Source organism: Diabrotica virgifera, chromosome 1 (assembly GCF_917563875.1).
Source record: "Diabrotica virgifera virgifera chromosome 1, PGI_DIABVI_V3a".
In the NCBI taxonomy this organism is placed as follows: domain Eukaryota; kingdom Metazoa; phylum Arthropoda; class Insecta; order Coleoptera; family Chrysomelidae; genus Diabrotica; species Diabrotica virgifera.
The window spans coordinates 291,936,320-291,958,323 of record NC_065443.1 but is presented as its reverse complement, the minus strand read 5'-3'; the positions used below and the strand labels follow the sequence as shown (position 1 = coordinate 291,958,323).

Here is a 22,004-nt window from a genome sequence, read left to right as displayed (position 1 = left end):
AAAACCTAGGCATGGGATAAAAAAGTTTATTTGAAGAAAGTTTATTTTTTGAAGATATTCTTCTTTAGCGGCGAATCGATTGAGGGTAAAATTTGATTGATCCGCGCGCATGCGCCACCGACAGTATGGTATTAGTCGTTATACGGGCTCTGATTGGGTGTTGAAATTTTGAAATGATCTGTCAATAATTGTTCAATATGGAGGTTACCGGTAAACAAAAATATTGTATAATATTAGTTTTTATTGATGTGTGGACAGAAATAAAATCAAATTTATAATTATAGTGACTTTTTAAATAAGTTTGAAAAGCCGCAGGTACGTAATTCTAAATGTTTCCGTTGGAAATACCTAATAGTTTCAATACCTATCTATTTGGAAAATGTAAACAAAATAATGTAGTTAGCTATTAGTAGGCAATGCTTTAATTTAGATAATCTGATTACGAACAAACTTTCTACAAATCTTCATCTCATATATCGTTTTCTTACTCTATATTTTGTTGTATTTTATTTCGACAAAAATTAAACTAATAATTTTATTAAATTCATATAAATTTATGGTGTAAACGTTTAGTTTGTGTATATTCCCACATGACGTATACGCGAATGTGGTGCAGTTTGAAATGCCGTCAACTTTCGTACGGCGCGGTGGACGTGAAGTGGGTTCAAGCCCCAAGTAAGTTATTGTTTTTTTATTTTTTTTTTATAGATATTATGATTGTAAGTATATTATTATATAATTTTTGAAGATATTCTTCTTTTTTGAAAGTGGTAGATAAGAAAGTTAGTTTGATTTTTAAATAAAATAAGTACAAATAACCTTTTAAGTATATTTACTTCGTTTAAATTACCTATTATATAATAAAAGAATATCTTCTTACGTGCGTACAAAGTACACACACATTCTTTTTTTTTTTTTCTTCTTAATGGCGGTACAGGCTCATTTTTTCAATATTTAGTTATAGAGTAAATTCCACGTACTAACATATATCTGAAATTGGGCTCTGTACCGCCATTCTTTATTATATTACGAATATGTGTGCCTAATATCTCGACAAAATATTCAATATTAGAGCCGCAATCTTGGAACGCGTTTGTTGCTACCTGTTGATCGCTACTGTAGCCTCTTAAACGTGTACTTTTAACACTTAGATCATAAATAACTATTACCTATATTATTAATATACCTTATAACACTGCATACCTATATTATTAATATATACATAAATATAAATTTCTGGTAAATAACTTTTCCTTGTATTTTGCTAATCAGCCCAGAGTATATGTCTAACAAATATATTCAAGGCGTTATTTAAGCTTTTATTCTATTTACTATACTGGATTCTAAATTTTAATATTGTCTAATATTATTACGGGACTTGTCGAAAAATGTATAATTTTCCTACTCTCACAAAAAGCATCAGAGCACCATAAACTTTATATCGATGGCTTGGTGTGAAAACCTCGTATCTCATTGTACAGAAAATTTTACATGAGTGACTTCAAACTGAATTTCTGCATACTCTGACCCAAAATACATATGAAAAATGTATGTGTAATGATCTAAACGTACTGAGAATTAAAAAATATATAAAGATAGTTTTTTTTTGTATTAAGGTATAGTACAGTCGGAAAAATGAAAGAATACCCATGAACGAACATATAAAACACGCTGTATTTTCCTGTCACCGTGTCACAAAGAAAATTGTCCAGTTCAAGTACATGTAACAATAATTATTACATGTACTTGCGCTGGCCAATTTTTTGTGTGACACGGTGACAGGAAAATACAGCGTGTTTTATATGTTCGTTCATGGGTATTATTTCATTTTTCCTACTGTATGTAGAAATTAAGTTTAAAGTCTCTCCTGTAAAATTTTTTGTGAAATGAGATACGAGGTTTTCACACTAAGCTATCGATATGTAACTACAAATCGACTATCTAGCATAATACTAACACATCAGTTTTATGTATCTTTAAATGCCTTTTCAAATTTGCTACGTCAGTAAATTGCTTTAAACAGATTTCGCACTTGTAAGGTTTTTCTCCAGTGTGCACTCTCAAATGTTTTTTTTTAAAGAACTTGCTCCACTAAATCGTTTAAAACATGTTTCACACTTGTAAGGCTTTTCTCCACTGTGTATTCTCAAATGATGTTTTAAACTTGATGTATTACTAAATCGCTTAAAACAGATTTCGCAGTTGTGAGGCTTTTCTCCAGTGTGTATTCTTAAATGCTTTTTCAAATTTCCTGCTTCACTAAATTTCTTAAAACAAATTTCACACTTAAAGGCTTTTCGTCGGTGTGTATTTTTACATGCCTTTTCAAATGTCCATCTTGTCTAAATTGCTTATAACAAATTTCACACTTGTAAGACTTTTCTCCAGTGTGTATTCTTAAATGCCCTTTTAAAGCTTCTGCTTTACCAAATTGTTTAAAACAAATTTCACACTTATAAGGTTTGTTCCCAGTGTGTATTTGCAAATGCCTCTTTGAATAACGTAAAACAGTAAATTCCTTCAAACATGTTTCACACTTGTACGAACTTTCTCGTGTTTGTGTTATCAAAGATCCTTGTGATTCCGTTTGAACCTCGTTCTGACGTAAACCTAAAATAAAAATAAAACTAAAACTGTGCATGTAGAAACGGCAGATCGTAAACATAATGTAAAAACTATAGAATAAATAAACAAAGTAAAAACCACACTATGACAAAAGTTCAGGTGATGATAATATCTAAGTACAGTGCACTGATTCTAAAGGTATCGGTGGGGGATGGTGGTTATGCGTAGTATTATAGTAAGTAGGTGTATGAGAGAGAAAGTGTTCAAAATAATGAAATAACAAATAATATAACATTTCGAGACTGTTATTGCAAAAGGTCGTATGTCAAAAGAGGCACTTTTCAGGAGAGCAAAAAAACTTTATATTTTTTTAGTTAATAATATTATTAATCTGGAAATCTGTTTATAGATTATTTTTATTATTTAGTTTTATGTTACAATGTGTTTATATAAGTAAGTTATTAATTTTAGGTTTTCAACGCACATACGACTTTTTGTAATTAATATTTTAACTTTATTTCAACATACGACATTTTTACTCAGACATAAGACTTCTTGTACTTAAATTAGGGTGGTTTTATTCACATAAGACTTTTCATGAAACACATTTTTATTAAATAATTTTTAATAATTGTTTTACATTTCAATAAATGTATGACCTAAACTAGTGTTTACTCATTGTCATGACATAAGTAGTCATAAAATGAACGATAATCCTCTTCTAATAGGTTTTTCAACTCTTGCAAGTCTTTGAATTTTCTAGCTGAGATGGGGACCGGCTTGTTGTACAGTGGTTTGATCTGAGAATATACCTGTGTTATTGGTTTGGGACGTCTGGGCAGAAGCGTCCAGTTATCAGAGAACTGCAGTTTATACCAAATTTGACCATCAGAAGTGTACTTGAGGCATCGTAGGTCGGTCACATAAGGATCACCTTTTTTATTTCCGGGTCTGATACTTTTGTATCCATCAGCAAAGCTAGAAAAGTCTTTATAAGTAAGAGTTTCTACAGAATAGGGGCCTGGAATTTTTCGAGCTTCTTTGATGTCTCTAACAAAGTCTGCAGGTACAAAATGTTCATGTTTTTTAATCTTCCTTTCAATCGTACTATGTACACTGTCTACTTCCATTTGGGTGTGGCCCACCTCAAGGTACTTTTGATACACTGTAATTCTTTTACTAATAGCTACACTCAACAGAGCATTGGATACTGTTTCGCATCTGTTCTGGTTGGTGCAGCCATCACTTCAAATTATAACTTCAGTTATGTCTGGGCATCTTTCTAATTGTTTTTTAAGAAACCTCACAATCAAAGATGCAAAGATATCCCCATCTAACTGACCATTTCCTTCATGCCAGATGTAGCATGTTACATCATGGTTTGCTACATTGTAAATAGAATAGTTGTGAACTTTCAGCTTAGTTTTGTAGTAAGACGAAGAGGCTTTGATGTTTGGACATGTAAGCACTTTTTGTACATCAACGGCAACCACCAATGTATTGTTTGACTCTTCTGCTTTCTTCTTATCATTGTCCTTCTCATTCCTAGCTCCTTCTTTCCTATTCTGATGCTGCTGGTACTCTTCTGCTGTGACCATACCTAACTTAAACTTGATGCATGTTTCGCATTGATCATTTTTTGGAATGAAAAATCCTAGGTTCATTAGGACAAAAACTTTGTGAAAAAGGGATCTTGAGGCAGGTTGAACGACATTCCTTTCCTCACACCAACGAGTATATTCTCTGTGTAGCTGTGATTTATTTTCCCAATTGGGTTCTAAATATTGTTTTGTTGTCTTAGCCCGACAGTAATGGGACTCCATTTTAGGAAGAGAATTCAAAAACTGCCGAGCACTGTCTCTTTTTTCAGAATGTTCTATCTGCTCCTGGTCATTATTGTTTGGAACAATCTCATTGTCCTTCTCAATATCATCTGGGTTATTTTCCTGTGGCAGTGGTTGGTCCATAGGTCCTTTCAACACCCATGATCTTACTGATTTTTCACCAAGACAAAAGGTGTTCAGAAACATTTGCTTACAGACTCTAACTTTATCATCTCCCACTTTTACGTAGTATTTAAAAGACACATTTTTACGAGAATTCTCAACATCAGTTGTACTTCGTCTATAGTCAGGGCGTGATTTTCCTACAAGTGATACAACCACAGCTCGCTTAGCTTCCCAACTGTCTACGTTCTTCCATAAATTATTGAAAAGTTTATTTCTGTCTAGATCTGTAACTTAAGTACAGTTAAATTTTGCACTATTTTTGCATCTACAACGAGCTTTCACTTCTCTACCTTTCCTCTCATTGTTGAATTTGTATTTCCTGCCATTTTCACTTTCTTGTTTCTTCAACCCTAAATAGGCTTCTCCATTCTTTCTTTTAGCAGACTGAACATTCCTTTCCCAGTCCCTTGGATCTACAATTTCCCCTCTTCTTCTTTTCCTTTTTTCTTGTATGCCTTGTACAGTCTGTTCCATTTGTCTACGGTTTTCTACTACCGGTATATAAACTTCTTCTTGCTCTCCAACTATGGGAGCCGGAGTATTCTCATGGAACACGCCAGGTTCTTCAATAACTTGTTGATTGTTTTCAATGTTGTCTGATCTGTCAACCACATTTGGGGGTTTTAAGGCAACAGTATGACAAGAAGTATTTTTTTTCTTACTTAGTGTTTTCCTTTTCAATACTTTAATCCTTCTTGGAAAGCGGGTTTCTTCATCATTGGAGGTTGAACTAGGCTCATAAACATCTGAATCAGATGAAAATAAGGGATCATTTATACTATCGTCAGTTTGTTGTAACATTTTCTGAACTTGTTCTCTCCCTTTTGATTTTTTTCTCTCGGCAAGGTCTAGCACATTCATTGTTGGTTGATCCAAGTTGCTCTTTCTTGTTCGTAAGAGTTATTTCCATAGCTTGTGCGTCGACTTCCTCTAAAGCAAAAAGAGTAGAATTTCCATCTTCAACTGGCATTGGTAAAACCTCTACAGCAGCAGCCAGACCTGAGTCATCTAAAAAAAAAAAATCATTAGCATTATAATCCCATCAGATTGAAAGATAATCAAAGCACATTTTTGGGGAAAATCGATAAGAAATAGGCTTAGCCAAACAATTACTGAATAAAGATGCTTTTTGGTTGCTGCTAATAATAGATAAATCAACAACAAAAACGGAGAGCGAGCGACATCTGTAACATTTTAATTCAATGTTAATGAGATAGGTAACTTAACAAAGCTTACAGGATAACAAGGTTAACAATACAATGCTGTGTTACAATGTCAAGTTAAGTGATGCAATAAAAAATTAGTGTAAGTTAAATTATTACTTTCAGAGTCATGCTTACCGACAAAAACAGCAACCTTTTTAAAGCAGTGTGCAGCGTAAATGAAATTCCTTGCATAGATATACCCGATTTAATTTTATTTTATCATACACTAGCTTGACTATATTATGTTTAAAGACAAATCCAATCCTTACAAGATCAAAAAAAGCGCATGAGGACTAACCAAGGTGATAGATGTGATTATAAGAATCAACAGATAGGCCTAAGTTAACTTTTTCTAAATTGTCTGCAATGGGTAGGCCTAAGTTCTTCACATTTGTAGAGTCTAGTCTCTGTTTTGCCAGTTCGACCATCAATTTGCCCCTTTGGATCATTTTCTAAAACAAAAATATGCATATAAAATATGTTTCAAAAAGTCATATGTTTAAAAATACATTTTAGGCTAAACACAAAACCCAATACTGAGACATAAGACATTTTGATAGCTAAATAAATTTTAAGATCGTTCATGATATAACCATAACAAACCATTGCCTAGGTCCTAAACCCCTATTTTTAAGTATATTATTATAGTAGAGATACTAAAAACTTATTAAATCAGTTTTCTAGAGCTTAAATTGTTGTAACAAACATAACCTAAAAACACCTAAAAATGTAACCGTGTAAAAAGATATTGTTGTAAGAGTATAAGTCCATATAAACTATTAAATAACATGCAGATTACAATTAAAACCCTTATGAAACACTTATAATCAGAAATATAACAGCACTATTCAGTATAAAGTAACTGGGAGAGAAAGCAAAGTACAACTTACCTCCTCTTTCAGTCTTCTCAGACATAAGGCATTTTGCAATAACAACAATCAACTGAGAAAACATAAGACTTTTAAAAGTAAGGTTATATTTCACAATGTATCAGCTGTTGACATTTTGCTGGTGGATGGTAAACATAATTTGCCACTCTTAAAGCCCATAAAAGAAAAACTGAAATTTTCACATACGACTTTTTGCAATATCAGTCATGATTTGTTATTTCATTATTTCGAATACATTCAAAATCGTTTACAACGACACCGACTATATAACGTATAATCAGATACAACAAACAAAATAGTAGGTTCCGTAAAATAACATATAAAAAAATCATTTATATTACTTATAACGAACAAATCGGTTAAAGCGAACAAGTCAGTTAGAACAAACATATTTCTTGGAACACTAGCAGGTGAAATATTGGTTACAGCGTACATATATGTACCTCGGCGAGATACAACATTCATTTTGTTTTTCAATTATGACCTTTTTAAACACTATATAATAAACAATTATAACAAATGCATGATTTAAATGACAATAGATACAATGTTCTAATATAATATTGTTTCCACATTTCAATAAACAGCTGTAGCAATAACACTTTTTGTTGAAAAAAGTTTAAAATTGCTTTCCTGTATTGTTATGAAAATGGTCATTGTATTGTTGTGTCTCTCCGAGGTACCGATATTACCACGAAATGAAAAGGAAGGTTTTTTTAATTTATGGTTATGATCATGATACTATAAATAAAGAGATAGTATTTTCCCGTAGCTCAAATACGTCCGAGTTCGCGCATTGATTACGTAACTGGAGACTGGAAGTTGAATTTGAATTCTTGTTAAAGTTAAATGGGATTTGTATGCATTATGTGATGAAATTATTCAATTAGCAAAATAACATTAAACTTTAATGTATTCGAAAAGAATTTAGTGTCGAGATTCCATTCAAAATAACTGTCAAAGATAAAATATAAAATACAACCGCGAACAATTCAAAGTAATCGGACATTACGAATGATTACGAACCATCACGAACTTGCCGGTCTCCAGTTACGTCACGACTTCCATATGTGCAATATATTATCTTGTTATTTATAGTAAGTAAGTAAGTAAGGTATGCTTTATTGTCAAAAATTTTTATCAATTTGTGGACAAAGCTTATACAAAATAAAAAAATACAATAAAAAACAAAAAATAATAAAAAACTACAAACAAAACAAAAACAGAAACAGACACCAAGTAAATGGCGTGAGTTATACTACTTAATATAATTTTATAGTTATTAAGTACACATTAAAAAATTAAAAATTTTGCAACAATATGTATACAACGTCAGAGCAAAAAGAAGGCGAACGAGGAAAAGGGAAAGTAAATCAAAAGTTCTATGCCGCTGCAAATATGTAAAATAGTACTCGAAAGTAATAATCCTGCAAGTCAATTTGCTGAATCCAAATCGTTTATAAAAAAGTCATTCACTGTATAAAAAGCTCTCTCTAGCAAATAAGCTTTCAAGGCCTTGCGAAAAGCGGGAAATGCTGCAATAGATTTGATGTTAGATGGCAGGTGATTGTGCATTTTTCTCGAATTGTATAGTATAGAGCACTTAACCAGCTCAGACCGTGGGGTTGGCAGATACAGATTATGCTCCACGTTTCTAAGGGGATAGTTGTGAGTGGGTCTCTCTGGACCTTCTGATGCATGTTTGCGGATTAAACAAACGGATTCAAAAACAAACAAAGAAGGAAGAGTTAATATTTTAAATTTTTTAAAGAATTCTTGGCAATGAACTCTGCTATTGAGTCTCAGGGAGTAACGAAGAGCTCTCTTTTGTAGTTTAAAAATACGCTCAAATTGAGTCGCACAACACGTACCCCAGAATGGAAGGGCGTACCGAAGATGAGACTCAAAAAGGGCATAATAAACGGTCCTAGATGTTGACAAATTCATTTCCGTAGCAACTGATCTTAGCGCAAAACAAGCAGAACTTAATTTTTTGTGTAAGGCATCAATGTGCAAGTTCCATTTTAGAGACTTATCCACAATAAGCCCTAACCCCACTTAACCCGATAATAAGCCCACTTCACCGATTCAACTACCTCTAGACTGTTGTTATTAAGTACTAAAGGTTGCATCATACTGTTGTAAGGTAGGACTTTGGTTTTAGAAACGTTAAATAACAGGAGATTCGAATCGCACCACGATTTAATGGTGACTAGGTCTGTAGCTATGGTATTGCGAAGATCCATAATATCCGTGTTACTCCAAGTAATACTAGTATCATCTGCAAAGAGACATATTTTACCTTTAATGTTCAGACTAGAGATGTCATTTATGTATATCAGAAACAATATAGGGCCTAGAACTGAACCCTGAGGTACCCCACATTCTAATGGCATGCAAGAAGACGTCTTCGTGTCAACCCTTACAAACTGACTTCTTTTATTAAGATATGATTTAAGCCATTTAAGAGCCTTTCCCCTAAATCCATAGTGCTGTAATTTGTCAGTCAAGATGTTATGGTTTACACAATCGAATGCTTTAGAGAAATCACAGAAAATTGTTGCTGTAGAGTGATGGTTGTTTAGACTGGAGTAAACATGATCGAAAAGGAACAACATAGCATCATTCGTGCATTTGTCACTCAGGAATCCAAATTGATGTGGAGTAAGCAATTTGTATTTCAACAGAAAAGATAAGATTTTTTTACCAGACTTTCAATTATCTTCGACAACGTGGGCAGGAGTGCAATAGGGCGATAATTCGAAGCAATATCTTTATCGCCTCCTTTGTGTATAGGAATAATTATCGCTTTCTTAAGGCAGCTTGTAAAAACTCCAGTTTCGAATGACCTGTTTATTAAGGTAGTAAGGTGGTTTAAAGTGCAATCAGGTCGAGCAGAAAACGTTTTAAGAGTGAGGCCATCAGTCCCAGATGACGATTTATTTTTAATGTCATTTATTGTAGAGCGTAGTTCACCTAATACTATGGGTGTAAAAAAGAAACTATTTACATTCTTATGAGAAAGATATGAAATCGGATCCTGAGAAGCAGGTATAGTATTTGTTAATATTTTTGCCACATTTACAAAGTAATTGTTCAGGGTCTCAGGAGAAGTCGGGATTGTGGTGGGAGAAGAAGTCTTATCTCTCAGTTCATTTACGATAGACCACGTTTCCTTAGCAACATTACCTGATTTAGCCAGCCTCGCATTGTAATAAATTTCCTTGGCGGCCTTTATGGCTTTATGGTAAATTTTCTTGTAAAGCCTAACGTAATCATGGAAGGATATGTTGTCCGAGAATTTTTTTAGGTACGATAATGAGCGCATGTTCTTTGCAGATATACGTAGACCTCTAGTTGACCAGGGTTTACGATGTTTAGTTTTGATGGGCCTAAGAGGAAAGGATTCGTATGCCAGACCAGACAATAACTTTATGAATCTAGAAAACTCGATGTCGACATCAACAGAGCGGAAGTCCCAGTCAGTTGTTTGACATAGGTGTTTAAATGTTAGAAAATTTTGTTCTCCAAAGATACGGAACAATTTTCGTTGCGTGTTTTCACTATTATTTTTTGATTTTAACCAAAATGTAGTCAATACTGCTTCATGATCAGAGAAACCTGAGTTGAAGACAGTACAATCAGTAGAATTTGGAGCCAAAAACGATACGACATAGTCAATGATACTAGAGCTAGTTTTAGTTATTCTGGTTGGAGAATTTACATGCATACCTATACCAAAGGAATCAAAGATAGAATGAAGAGATTCGTGAGCAGCACACACACTGGAGTAGTCAATATTTAGATCGCCACATAGAACTAATTTACTTTTTGAAGGAATAGATTCTAGCAAGCTAGGTAGTTGTTGTAAGAAAATCTGCACATCCGCATCGGGAGTTCTATAAATACAAATAATATAGAGGTCAGAAGATTTCTGATAAATTATGGAGAATTCAAATACTTTTTCAATTAATAAATTATCAAATTTGGTCACTGCTGAAAAGTCATTTTGTGTAGACATAATCAAAGTACCCCCATGAGGTAATCTACTCCTGTTAAATCTGGATATAATAGTGTAATTTTTAATAAACACAGGTTCATCAACATTTAACCAATGTTCAGTTATGGCAACAATCTCAGGAAAATTTAGCTCTTCTAGTAATAGAAGTAATTCATCAGTTTTGTGTCTTAAGGACTGAATGTTAATAAGAAATAAACTTAGCTTGCTATCGTCCAAATTGTCAGAAGGCGCTTGATCTTCCGTACGCGTCAATTTATTAAAAAAAAATTTTTGCTAGATGGGGAATTACTCGAAAAATATTTATTCTGACATTCCCTAATTTTCTTGAGTCGGAGGCGTGTCTCAGTGGAAAAGAAGGTTCCAAAAGCCGAAAGATCTGTTTCAACTTCAGCAGTACTAATACCATAAGCCTCATGGAATCTGTGATACAGCTTACGCAGGGAATCCACGTCAGTAGGAAGTCCCTCTGAAGCCAGCATCAATTTAATGGTGGTGTTGGTGTGCCCATCGTAACACGTACTTGAGGGTTGATCATGGAGATAGGCAAGGAAGAGTCGAAGAGGATTCAAAATCCCAGGGTCCCTCAGTCTAGCTAACAAGTAACGACTATTTTCCACATCCGCAGTACGAGATAGCCGCACTATAGGTGGAGTCATCGGGTCCATACAAAGCCCATCATCCTTTTTCATAGTTTTCTCTGTAACCACAATACTTGAATTTTGTTTATTAAAGGACTTACTTGCAATAATGGCATCCCTATCTGAACCAATCTGAATGGATATGCCCTCCTTAGTACGTGTTGATGGTGTCGTGTAAGGAGTACTGGATGCTGGAGCCGCTACTTTTATGGTTGTTGAAGCTGAATTGGCATGCGCTGGAGGATTGTCATTAAGGTTGTGTACTACAGTACCAGGCGGCCACAAACTTGGATCTTTCAGCAACTTGATGAAACTTTGATTTTGCACACCGATCTTAAAGTCAGAGTCTGGTCTATCCGTATCCCTCAGCAATGAGAAGCACCGAATAAAATCGGTGGTACCAAGTTTCTCCTTGACATAGTGTGCAATCTGTTTAGCAGTATAAGGAGGTGGAATTTTTGATACAACCACATAATGCCAGTTTTCTTTTACAGTGTATTTGGTAGGTGGTACAGTATTTACCTTTGAAGGAGAAGACACTAAAGACTCTTGGGTTTCTGCAGGATCAGTTTGAGTTGAAATGGACTTTTTTATGGTTTGCGGTGGAGTTTTATTTGGTTTTTCATTGGTACCTAGCTTTTCAATTTTGTGTGCCATTTGGTTGATAGTCATTTTCAAGTCAGCCATTTCCTTCACTATCTCTTCCTTTGATGTATACATCAAAGGAAGAGATAGTGAAGGAAATGGATGACTTGAAAATGTTGTATACATCAAAGGAAGAGATAGTGAAGGAAATGGCTGACTTGAAAATGACTATCAACCAAATGGCACACAAAATTGAAAGGCTAGGTACCAATGAAAAACCAAATAAAACTCCACCGCAAACCATAAAAAAGTCCATTTCAACTCAAATTCAGGATACATCCTGAATTTGGACCTTCAGAGTCTCTTCATGATTGCCCATAAATATTGACACCAGATTAAAAATATTTTGTTTCATTTCCCTGATCGTATGGAATAAAGATTCATTTTCATTGTCAGGGCTTCTCGTAAGAAGACTGTGAATTTCATCTATTCTTTTGTAAATATTTTTCAAATTTGGGTCATGAGTATTCAAGGTGTCATAGATTTCTGAGATGACTGGAAATAAATCGATATTTTTCTTTAGACAAGTCCCCAGTGCTTCTACAATTTCAATTGGGATTTGTGATTTCTGGAGCTGAGAAACTTTATCGTGAAGATGTCTTACTGTGGGAGAATCACAGATACTACAAAAGAATCTAATATTGTGGTACTTTTGATGATAGAGTACCTTGGTAGTAGCTTTGTCTAGACCAGTACACGACGTACAAAAATATCGGCGACATTCACCACCACAGCAAAGTTTATATTTATCCTTTTCGGAGAAAGTTTTTTGGCAAACATCACATTTAAAATCAACCATTTTAGAGGCAAGAATAAACTCTTGAAATACCGGTCAATGTCAACGAAAGTAAACAATAATAACAGTGTAAAAACACTCGTTGATTTTGATAAACAATACGGTTGAGCGAAATGAAAATAATAACTATAAAATTGTTCATAAACACGAACCACAAAACATTCCACAATTTAAGCAACAATAAACAGAACAAAACAAAACACGGTAAAAGTTCGCTATCGCACGCAACCGTCCTCCACGAAAGTCAAACGAATACTTTGAGTATCATGGTTATGATGGTACATCCGGGCTGTGTCCACTTGTAAGTCCTCTTAGTTTTGCCAACCCTGTTGCGAGGTGAAAACCTTCAGTTCCTGAACTATCCAGTGTGTATCTTTAAATGCTTTTTCAAGTTTGATTTGTCAGTAAATGGCTTAAAACAGATTTCGCACTTGTAAGGCTTCTCTCCATTATGTATTCTTAAGTGCTTTTTCAAAGTTCCCACTTCACTAAATCGTTTAAAACATGTTTCGCACTTGTAAGGCTTTTCTCCAGTGTGTATTCTCAAATGATTTTTTAAACTTGATGTATTACTAAATCGCTTAAAACAGATTTCGCAGTTGTGAGGCTTTTCCCCAGTGTGTAATCTTAAATGAATTTTCAAAGTTCCTGCTCCACTAAATTGTTTAAAACATGTTTCGCACTTGTAAGGCTTTTCGCCAGTGTGCACTCTTAAATGCTTTTTCAAACTTCCTGATACACTAAATTGCTTAGAACAAATTTTACACTTGTAAGGCTTTTCTCCAGTGTGTATTCTTAAATGCTTTTTCAAATTTCCTCCTTCAGTAAATCGCTTAAGACAAATTTCGCATTGGTAAGGCTTTTCTAAAGCGTGTATCCTTAAATGATTTTTCAAAGTTCCTCCTCCACTAAATTGCTTAAAACAAATTTCACACTTGTGCTTTTTGCCAGTGTGCATGCTTAAATGTGTTTTCAAATTACTTGCGTTATTAAATTGCTTAAAACAAATTTCACACTTGTAAGGCTTTTCTCCAGTGTGTATTCTTAAATGCTGTTTCAAATTTCCTGCTTCACTAAATTTCTTAAAACAAATTTCACACTTATAAGGCTTTTCGTTGGTGTGTATTTTTAAATGCCTTTTTAAAGCTTCCGCTTTACCAAATTGTTTAAAACAAATTTCACACTTATAATGTTTGTTCCCAGTGTGTACTTGCAAATGTCTCTTTAAATAACTTAAAACACTAAATTCCTTCAAACATGTTTCACACTTGTACGAAGTTTCTTGTGTGTGTGTTATCAAAGATCCTTGTGATTCCGTTTGAATCTCGTTCTGACGTAAACCTAAAATGAAAATTAAACTAAAACTGTGCATGCAAAAACGGCAGATCATAAATGGAATGTAAAAACTGTAGAATAAATAAACAAAGTAAAAACCACACTATGACAAAAGTTCAGGTGATGATAATATCTAAGTACAAAGCACAGATTCTAAAGGCATCGGTGGGGGATGGTGGTTATGCGTAGTATTATAGTAAGTAGGTGTATGAGAGAGAAAGTGTTCAAAATAATGAAATAACAAATAATATAACATTTGTTATTTCATTATTTCGAATACATTCAAAATCGTTTACAACGACACCGACTATAACTTATAATCGGATACAACAAAATAGTAGGTTCCGTAAAATAACATATAAAAAAATCATTTATATTACCTATAACGAACAAATCGGTTAAAGCGAACAAGTCGGTTAGAACAAACATATTTCTTGGAACACTAGCAGTTGAAATATTGGTTACAGCGTACATATATGTACCTCGGCGATATACAACGTTCATTTTGTTTTTCAATTATGACCTTTTTAAACACTATATAATAAACAATTATAACAAATGCATGATTTAAATGACAATAGATACAATGTTCTAATATAATATTGTTTCCACATTTCAATAAACAGCTGTAGCAATAACACTTTTTGTTGAAAAAAGTTTAAAATTGCTTTCCTGTATTGTTATGAAAATGGTCATTGTATTGTTGTATCTCTCCGAGGTACCGATATTACCACGAAATGAAAAGGAAGGTTTTTTTAATTTATGGTTATGATGGTACATCTGGGCTGTATCCACTTTTAAGTCCTTTTAGTTTTGCCAACCCTGTTGCGAGGTGAAAACTTTCAGTTCCTGAACTATGCAGTGTGTATCTTTAAATGCTTTTTCAAATTTGCTTTGTCAGTAAATGGCTTAAAACAGATTTCGCATTTGTAAGGCTTCTCTCCAGTGTGTATTCTCAAATGTTTTTTTAAACTTGATGTAATACTAAATCGCTTAAAACAGATTTCGCAGTTGTGAGGCTTTTCCCCAGTGTGTATTCTTAAATGAATTTTCAAAGTTCCTGCTTCACTAAATTGTTTAAAACATGTTTCGCACTTGTAAGGCTTTTCGCCAGTGTGCACTCTTAAATGCTTTTTCAAAATTCCTGATCCACTAAATTGCTTAGAACAAATTTCACACTTGTAAGGCTTTTCTCCAGTGTGTATTCTTAAATGCTTTTTCAAATTTCCTGCTTCACTAAATTTCTTAAAACAAATTTCACACTTATACGGCTTTTCGTTGGTGTGTACTTTTACATGCATTTTCAAATGTCCATCTTGTCTAAATTGCTTATAACAAATTTCACACTTGTAAGGGTTTTCTCCAGTGTGTATCCTTAAATGCTGTTTCAAATTTCCTGCTTCACTAAATTTCTTAAAACAAATTTCACACTTGTAAGACTTTTCTCCAGTGTGTATTCTTAAATGCCTTTTTAAAGCATCTGCTTTACCAAATTGTTTAAAACAAATATCACACTTGTAAGGTTTGTTCCCAGTGTGTATTTGCAAATGCCTCTTTAAATAACTTAAAACACTAAATTCCTTCAAACAAGTTTCGCACTTGTACGAATTTTCTCGTGTTTGTGTTATCAAAGATCCTTGTGGTTTTGTTTGAATCTCGTTCTGACGTAAACCTAAAATAAAAATCAAACTAAAACTGTGCATGCAAAAACGGCAGATCATAAACAGAATGTAATAACTGTAGAATAAATATACAAAGTAAAAACCACACTATGACCAAAGTTCAGGTGATGATAATATCTAAGTACAGTGCACAGATTCTAAAGGTGTCGGTGCGGGATGGTGTTACGCGTAGTATTATAGTAAGTAGGTGTATGAGAGAGAAAGTGTTTCATTATTATTTATTATCAAATTATTTCATGATTTCGAATACTTACTTTCTCTCTCATACACCGACTATCGAGGGCTTAGAGTCACACAAATGTAAATACATTTCTAATATTTTCGGCATTTTTGTGTACAGACATATCAAACTTCAACCTATTTAAGATTCATATGAACGTATGTCTTCCTGCTTTTAGTTCTGATTTGCAAATGCATATCTACATATAATGTTCAACCCTCGATATGTCTGTACACAAAAATAAAGAAAATACAACAAAATGTAGTTACGTTTGTGTGATCCTAAGATCCCGCTATAATATTGCGCATAGATGCCATCCCCCATCTGCACCTTTAGAATCTGTGCACTCTGAAAAAATTTCTATGGGCTCCACCCAGTGTGCCCAGCTAACAGTTTGATAAGAGCTAATTTGTTAATAACGTTTAATAAGGAGAAAACGATGGCAAGCTTCCTCTTCTTATTTATAATATCGAGGGGTTCGAGCGAAAACCCGATAACTAACAAAACCACTGTTTAAGAGATAATCGCGATTAAAGATTTTAGGAAGTTTGAAGAAGATTTAATATCGTCATAGGAAGTTTTATCAAATATTTGTTATAGCCAAATGGCAGAGAATTTAATATTTAGTTAGAATAATTTATTTTAAGTTTAATTTATAAAAACGTATTTACAAAAAAAAATGTGATATTTATCGGGTTTTACCTTGTTGAATGAGTATAACATTTGACTTTATTTTTTTTATTTTGAATTTTTTTAATTATAAAATAAAAGATAATTGTATATTATTCCAACAAAAATAAATTAATCTGCATTCTTTTTAGACAATTAAAAGGTAAAATGTGTCTTCTTCCGATTCTTCTCACATCATTACGTCTGGAATTAGATCTACGATATAATTACCGATTTTTAAATTTGTTATTCAAGCATGCACCTCTTCTGGAAAATATTTTCTTGGCACATCTTTATGAAATCCGTTTTCTGTGCTTCACTTATTGGAAAGGTACTTTTATATAACTTTGGTAAATTGCCCGGAGTTGGTAAGTCTATGGTTGCTTTTTGGGACGAAATTTGTTTTAGCCTTTTAGGGCATAGAGTAGGAGTTTTTTGTTAATTCAAACCAATATCTTCTGATATTTTTATTAACTGGTTACTGTTTTCCGCTATTGTCTTCTTTAGAATATCATCCAGTAGAATCACTGTTAGCTACAGCATTTATTATATCATCTGAGAATATACACGAATTCAGAATTCATTGATGGTAAGCTAGCGGAAAGAAACATTTCTTACTAAATGTTCGTTCCTTTCTTTGGGAAGTGTTTCGGACAAGTCTAGTCCTAATTAGTTTGACAGTTATATTGTACAAAATAATAATTTTTCTAGACTAGACTACTACTACTAGACTCCAGTAATTTTTAGAGAGTTTCAATAGTCTTCAGACAACTTTTCAGTACACTTAAATATAAATTTACAACAATTGATTTGATGTGGTAATTACCTTAGAAGCTCTGAGTACTGGTGTATGCAAAATGGTATGTGTTTGAATGCATCCAAATGCCATATTCTTCGTTTTCATCGAACTCATCATCCAATCATCTTCGAATATAGTATAAATAATCTGACCTTACATTCTGCCTCTGAAACTAAAGATCTAGGTGTGATCCTTGACTATGCCCTTAGCTATAAATCACACATTTCCAGTACAATACAGAAGTTTATGAAGATGCTTGGCTCAGTGGCGGCTCGTGGCCTTGGAGACAGGGTCGGCAAGGTTTTTTTGTCTCCTCATATAGGTATACCATCAAACTAAAAGGCTTAATTCATCATAGGAGATATTGTTGTTTTTTGCTTTTTTTTTATTTGATGTATTGACATTCTCTCTTGTTTCATGGTGTTTCGACAATACGTGTTGATTCTTTTGAGACAAGGTAAATCCCGTTTTTTTTAGGCAGAAATTGGTGGTAATAAGAAAATTGATAAACAGTTTGTTGTTAAGAATTGCAGTACTTACTACATAGAATTATACATACATATTGTGCAACTTATCCCACTTTCTGAAAATATTTGGACCAGCATAATTTTTAAGTACCTTTGTAATAATAAATATCTTGGAAATTCTTTGGCGAACGTAACTTTTAAATTTTAAATCGTCAAAGAGGTCAAAAATTTGCAAATCTTCAAAATTCGAAAAACGAGTATCTATTTGCATATAATAGTAGGTATCCAAAATTTCAAGATATACTTACTCGTTTTTCGAGATATGTATCATGTCGTTGTCTTTTTTGGGGTGGTTCGGAAATATCAAGCGAATCCAAAACGTCACTGCGTATATATTGGAAACTACTATCATTACGAAAATCTCTGAGATTTTGCACCAGCTTTCGTATTCTATTTTTAGAATAAATAATGTCAGTTGACTGATTTTGAACAACAAGGAATATCTTTAGCAAACTCTGTCTTAAAAATATTTAAAAAAATATTGAAAGAGTCATTAGTATTTAATAAAGTTCTCAAACCGATTGCTTCACGGATCGAGGTATCGCCACTTTCAAAATCATCGCCTTCGATAATAAAATCAAAAACTTCCAAAAGCTGTTCACGAAAATCTGCTACAGATACTAAAACTATAAGAGATAATCTGCTTAGATAAAACTAACCGAGATTTAAAATTTCATCGCGTCTGACAAACTGTTCGCTTTTTTTTTCGAAACAAATTTGTTCTAAAGCAGTAATCCGTTTAGGTGAGCTAAACTGGCAAGAAAAGTTGATATTCTTTATTTTTTTACACGTATCATGTAAAACTAAATTCATTACATGCGCATAATAGTGAGTAAATAAAGCTTAACTTTTGCCTGGAGACTATTCAATTCACCACTCATCACAGCAACGCCGTCATAAGATTGCCCCAGTTTGCCCTACCAATTTATTTTTGGTATAAAAAAATTTGAATCTGTTCTTTAAAACACCAAAAATATATTCTGCCTTATTGCTTTTACTCACATCTCTAAAACCTAAAAACCTCTCATAAATATTACCACGTAACGCGTATCGAACAAAATAATTGATAATAAAATTGTGAATGACATGATAATCAGAAGTTTCATCTACTTTCAGGGAAAAGCAAATGGTTTTCTAAATCTCAGATTCAACAACGTTATTCAAAATTTAACTATTTGATTATATGTATTATGTAGTTCATTCTGTATTACGAGTACACTTCGAATCAGAAAGTAAATAGGTATTTCTAAAACAATTTTATTAATTCTCTATAATTACTTTGATTTTTAACAAATGCTTCGATCCATCATGTCCACTAAATGATAATTCCTGACAACTTAAAAAAATTACAATATCAATTAAACGACGTAAAACGGCGTGATTATTTTTGACAATTTCTACCGATGCATGCTTCCAAATGAAACACCGACCGGCAGACCGAAATGTGCCGTACTTGGCGCGTAACCTGCCATGCCGTATCTTCTATTGCCCACGGAGAAAAGTAATGATCGCTTGCTCATCGACTTGTTATGTTGTTGAGTTTTACGTGTAAATTGTCAAGCTACGGATGTTAGGGACGGCTAGCCGAAAAGTCAGATAAATGGCTCGGATCATTCATTTTTTGAGAAGTCTGTTATGTGCAGGGATCACTTAACGCTCGGATTGATCAAATTCTTTTAAAAACCATGAATAAAATTTAGTCTGTATTATCTGATAGATTTTTTTTTATTTCAGAGATACAAATATTTAAAAAATCTATATCTATAAATGTGTGGGTCGGCACTGCCGACCCTGACCGGCCGCCACTGGCTTGGCTTTATAAAGAGAACCACCAGAGACTTTACTAACATCTCAGCTATTAAATCCCTTTATTTCTCCCTGGTTAGATCTCATTTTGATTACTGTTCCACAATTTGGTCCCCCCATTACTTTGCTCATAAACTGAAACTTAAGGCTGTCCAACACAATTTTCTGAGATATACTGCCACTAAGATGCATGTATACTACAACTATTCTGCATTAGAGCACATACTGAGCTTACCTCCTCTTGAGGTACACAGAAAACAAAAAGACTTAATACTTTTATTTAAAATTATCAACGGGCTGTGTAACTGCCGAGAGCTTCCCTCCAAAATATCTCGATCTGTCCCCAGTCATTTGACTAGGCAGGTGCAAACATTTTATGTTTCTTTTCATAGATTCGATTATTCTTACAACATATTTATTCCTAGAACTCTTCGATTAGCTAACTCATTAAATAACCTCGAAATTTTTAATATATCAGTTTCCCTCTTTAAAAATCATATTTCTTCCTTAACTTTTTAACTTTTTAATACTTTTGGCCAGAGCTTTTGTATTGTGATTGGTGTTACATGACCTGTATGTATTAGATAACTCAAAACCGTTATTGGGACTGTGCAAGTTCAGCAAAGCAACACCTATTTCTACGCTCTGTAACTTTATTCGCACTTTTAATTATATTGGCCAATTATATTAGTCCTGGTTACTGGATAATTGTCAAGGCCATAGTCCAAAAAAATAATAAGAAATAATAAGATTCAGGATATGTTATTAAAACGTAAACAATTGTATGTAGTAAATAAAATTGGTTATTAAAATGCAGTACTGCAAGCAAAATACAATTAATTATATTTACCTTTATATAATAATTGCATATCATATCAATATTGTGAAGCAACATATAATTTTTTTTTCAATGACAGTAGATATGAAATGTACGTCAATTTGACAATTTCAATTGACAATATGAATTATTTAAGAAAGTTGCAATATTTCTCCGCTATTCATGCACGATCGTTTCTCAATTCTCTTTCAAGTACTTGCACACAGCGAATACCTTGGAACATTTCTGAATTGATTTATGTGTTATCTTTTGTTTGTAATTGTACTGACCTATATGTTATCTTATTTTTTTTCTTTTTTGTAACTGTACTACTCATAGAATTATTTTTTCTCAAACCACTTTGTTATGTTATATTATGATAATTTAGAACACCAGTGGCGTAACAAACTCCGTCGGGGCCCTCCCGCAGAATTTGAAATGGGGCCCCAACTTTTTATCATTTTCCGTGATAACTTAATGAACAATTTTGCAACATAACTTTCCACTTGTAAGTGCCTCGAAGAAGATTGTAGTAATGCTTAGGATTTTTTTTTAATTTTTTTTTAATTTCATTTTTATTTTTTTTTTGGTGGAATTTATGGCTTTGGTGGGAACCAATTAGTTTTAAAATTGTTAGAAATAGATATTTTTAAAATAACAAGCAAACAAAAATATTATAAAATTGAAATTTGTTTTAAATTCGTATTGTTAGATTTTGATCTACGCGCGACTGCTTACGTGACAGAAGTGAGCGCGACTGCTCCCGCGTTAAACAATTACTAAGTACGACTTATTTAACAAAAACTTTTTTGTGTTAGCGTTATCATTCACTGTTCATAACGACTTACATTTCTCATTTTTATCGGTATACAGACCCATTCCAAAAAAGTGTGTTTGCGTAGCTTGGAACCTATGGGAAACTTTTTTATTACATATCTATATTACGAAAAAAAGTTATTCTTCATAAAATGCTCTGCATGGTATAAAACCTAAGTTGCAATAATCAGATATTAAATTTTATTTATTTTATACGAGGTATATCAAGAAATATTAATTTCGCTCAATAGTACCTATACCACCTTTATATTTTACAATATTGAAAAATTTTATTATAAAAAGTTGTTCGAAATTAAAAACTATGTTTAAATACGCAATTATATCATTCCAGTTGAAATATTGTGAACTATAAAGGTACTTAACTCTTAGAGAGAAATTCATATTTTTCGACATACCTCGTATAAAGTTGGTAAAATGTGATATACAGTAGAACCCCGATTATCCGTGCTCCTCGGGACCGAAGGGTGGCACGGATAATTGAAAAGCACGGATAATCCGAACAAGTATTTCTTATGTATAATACATATGTACGTATACACATAC

General features: G+C 33.2%; 2 protein-coding genes across 4 annotated transcripts in view; both read right to left on the bottom strand.

Annotated features, from left to right (window-relative positions):
* Positions 1-22,004, bottom strand: part of LOC114328958 (zinc finger protein 664-like) — a 34,229-nt gene that overhangs the window by 6,160 nt on the left and 6,065 nt on the right. Inside the window, exon 2 of one of the 3 annotated variants that reach the window (XM_028277953.2) lies at positions 13,119-14,110. The exons of 1 other annotated variant lie outside the window; for it this stretch is intronic. In XM_028277953.2, the coding sequence (XP_028133754.2) occupies positions 13,128-14,110 (983 nt within the window). In that variant the 3' untranslated portion in view covers positions 13,119-13,127. One more of the 3 variants, XM_050642146.1, reaches the window with a different exon arrangement.
* Positions 1,841-12,099, bottom strand: LOC126879150 (zinc finger protein 64-like). The gene is made up of 2 exons (XM_050642148.1): positions 11,430-12,099; positions 1,841-2,610 (listed from the first exon to the last, which is right to left on the bottom strand). Exons 1-2 carry the CDS (start codon positions 12,097-12,099, stop codon positions 2,243-2,245), a joined length of 1,038 nt encoding a protein of 345 aa, XP_050498105.1. The 3' UTR covers positions 1,841-2,242.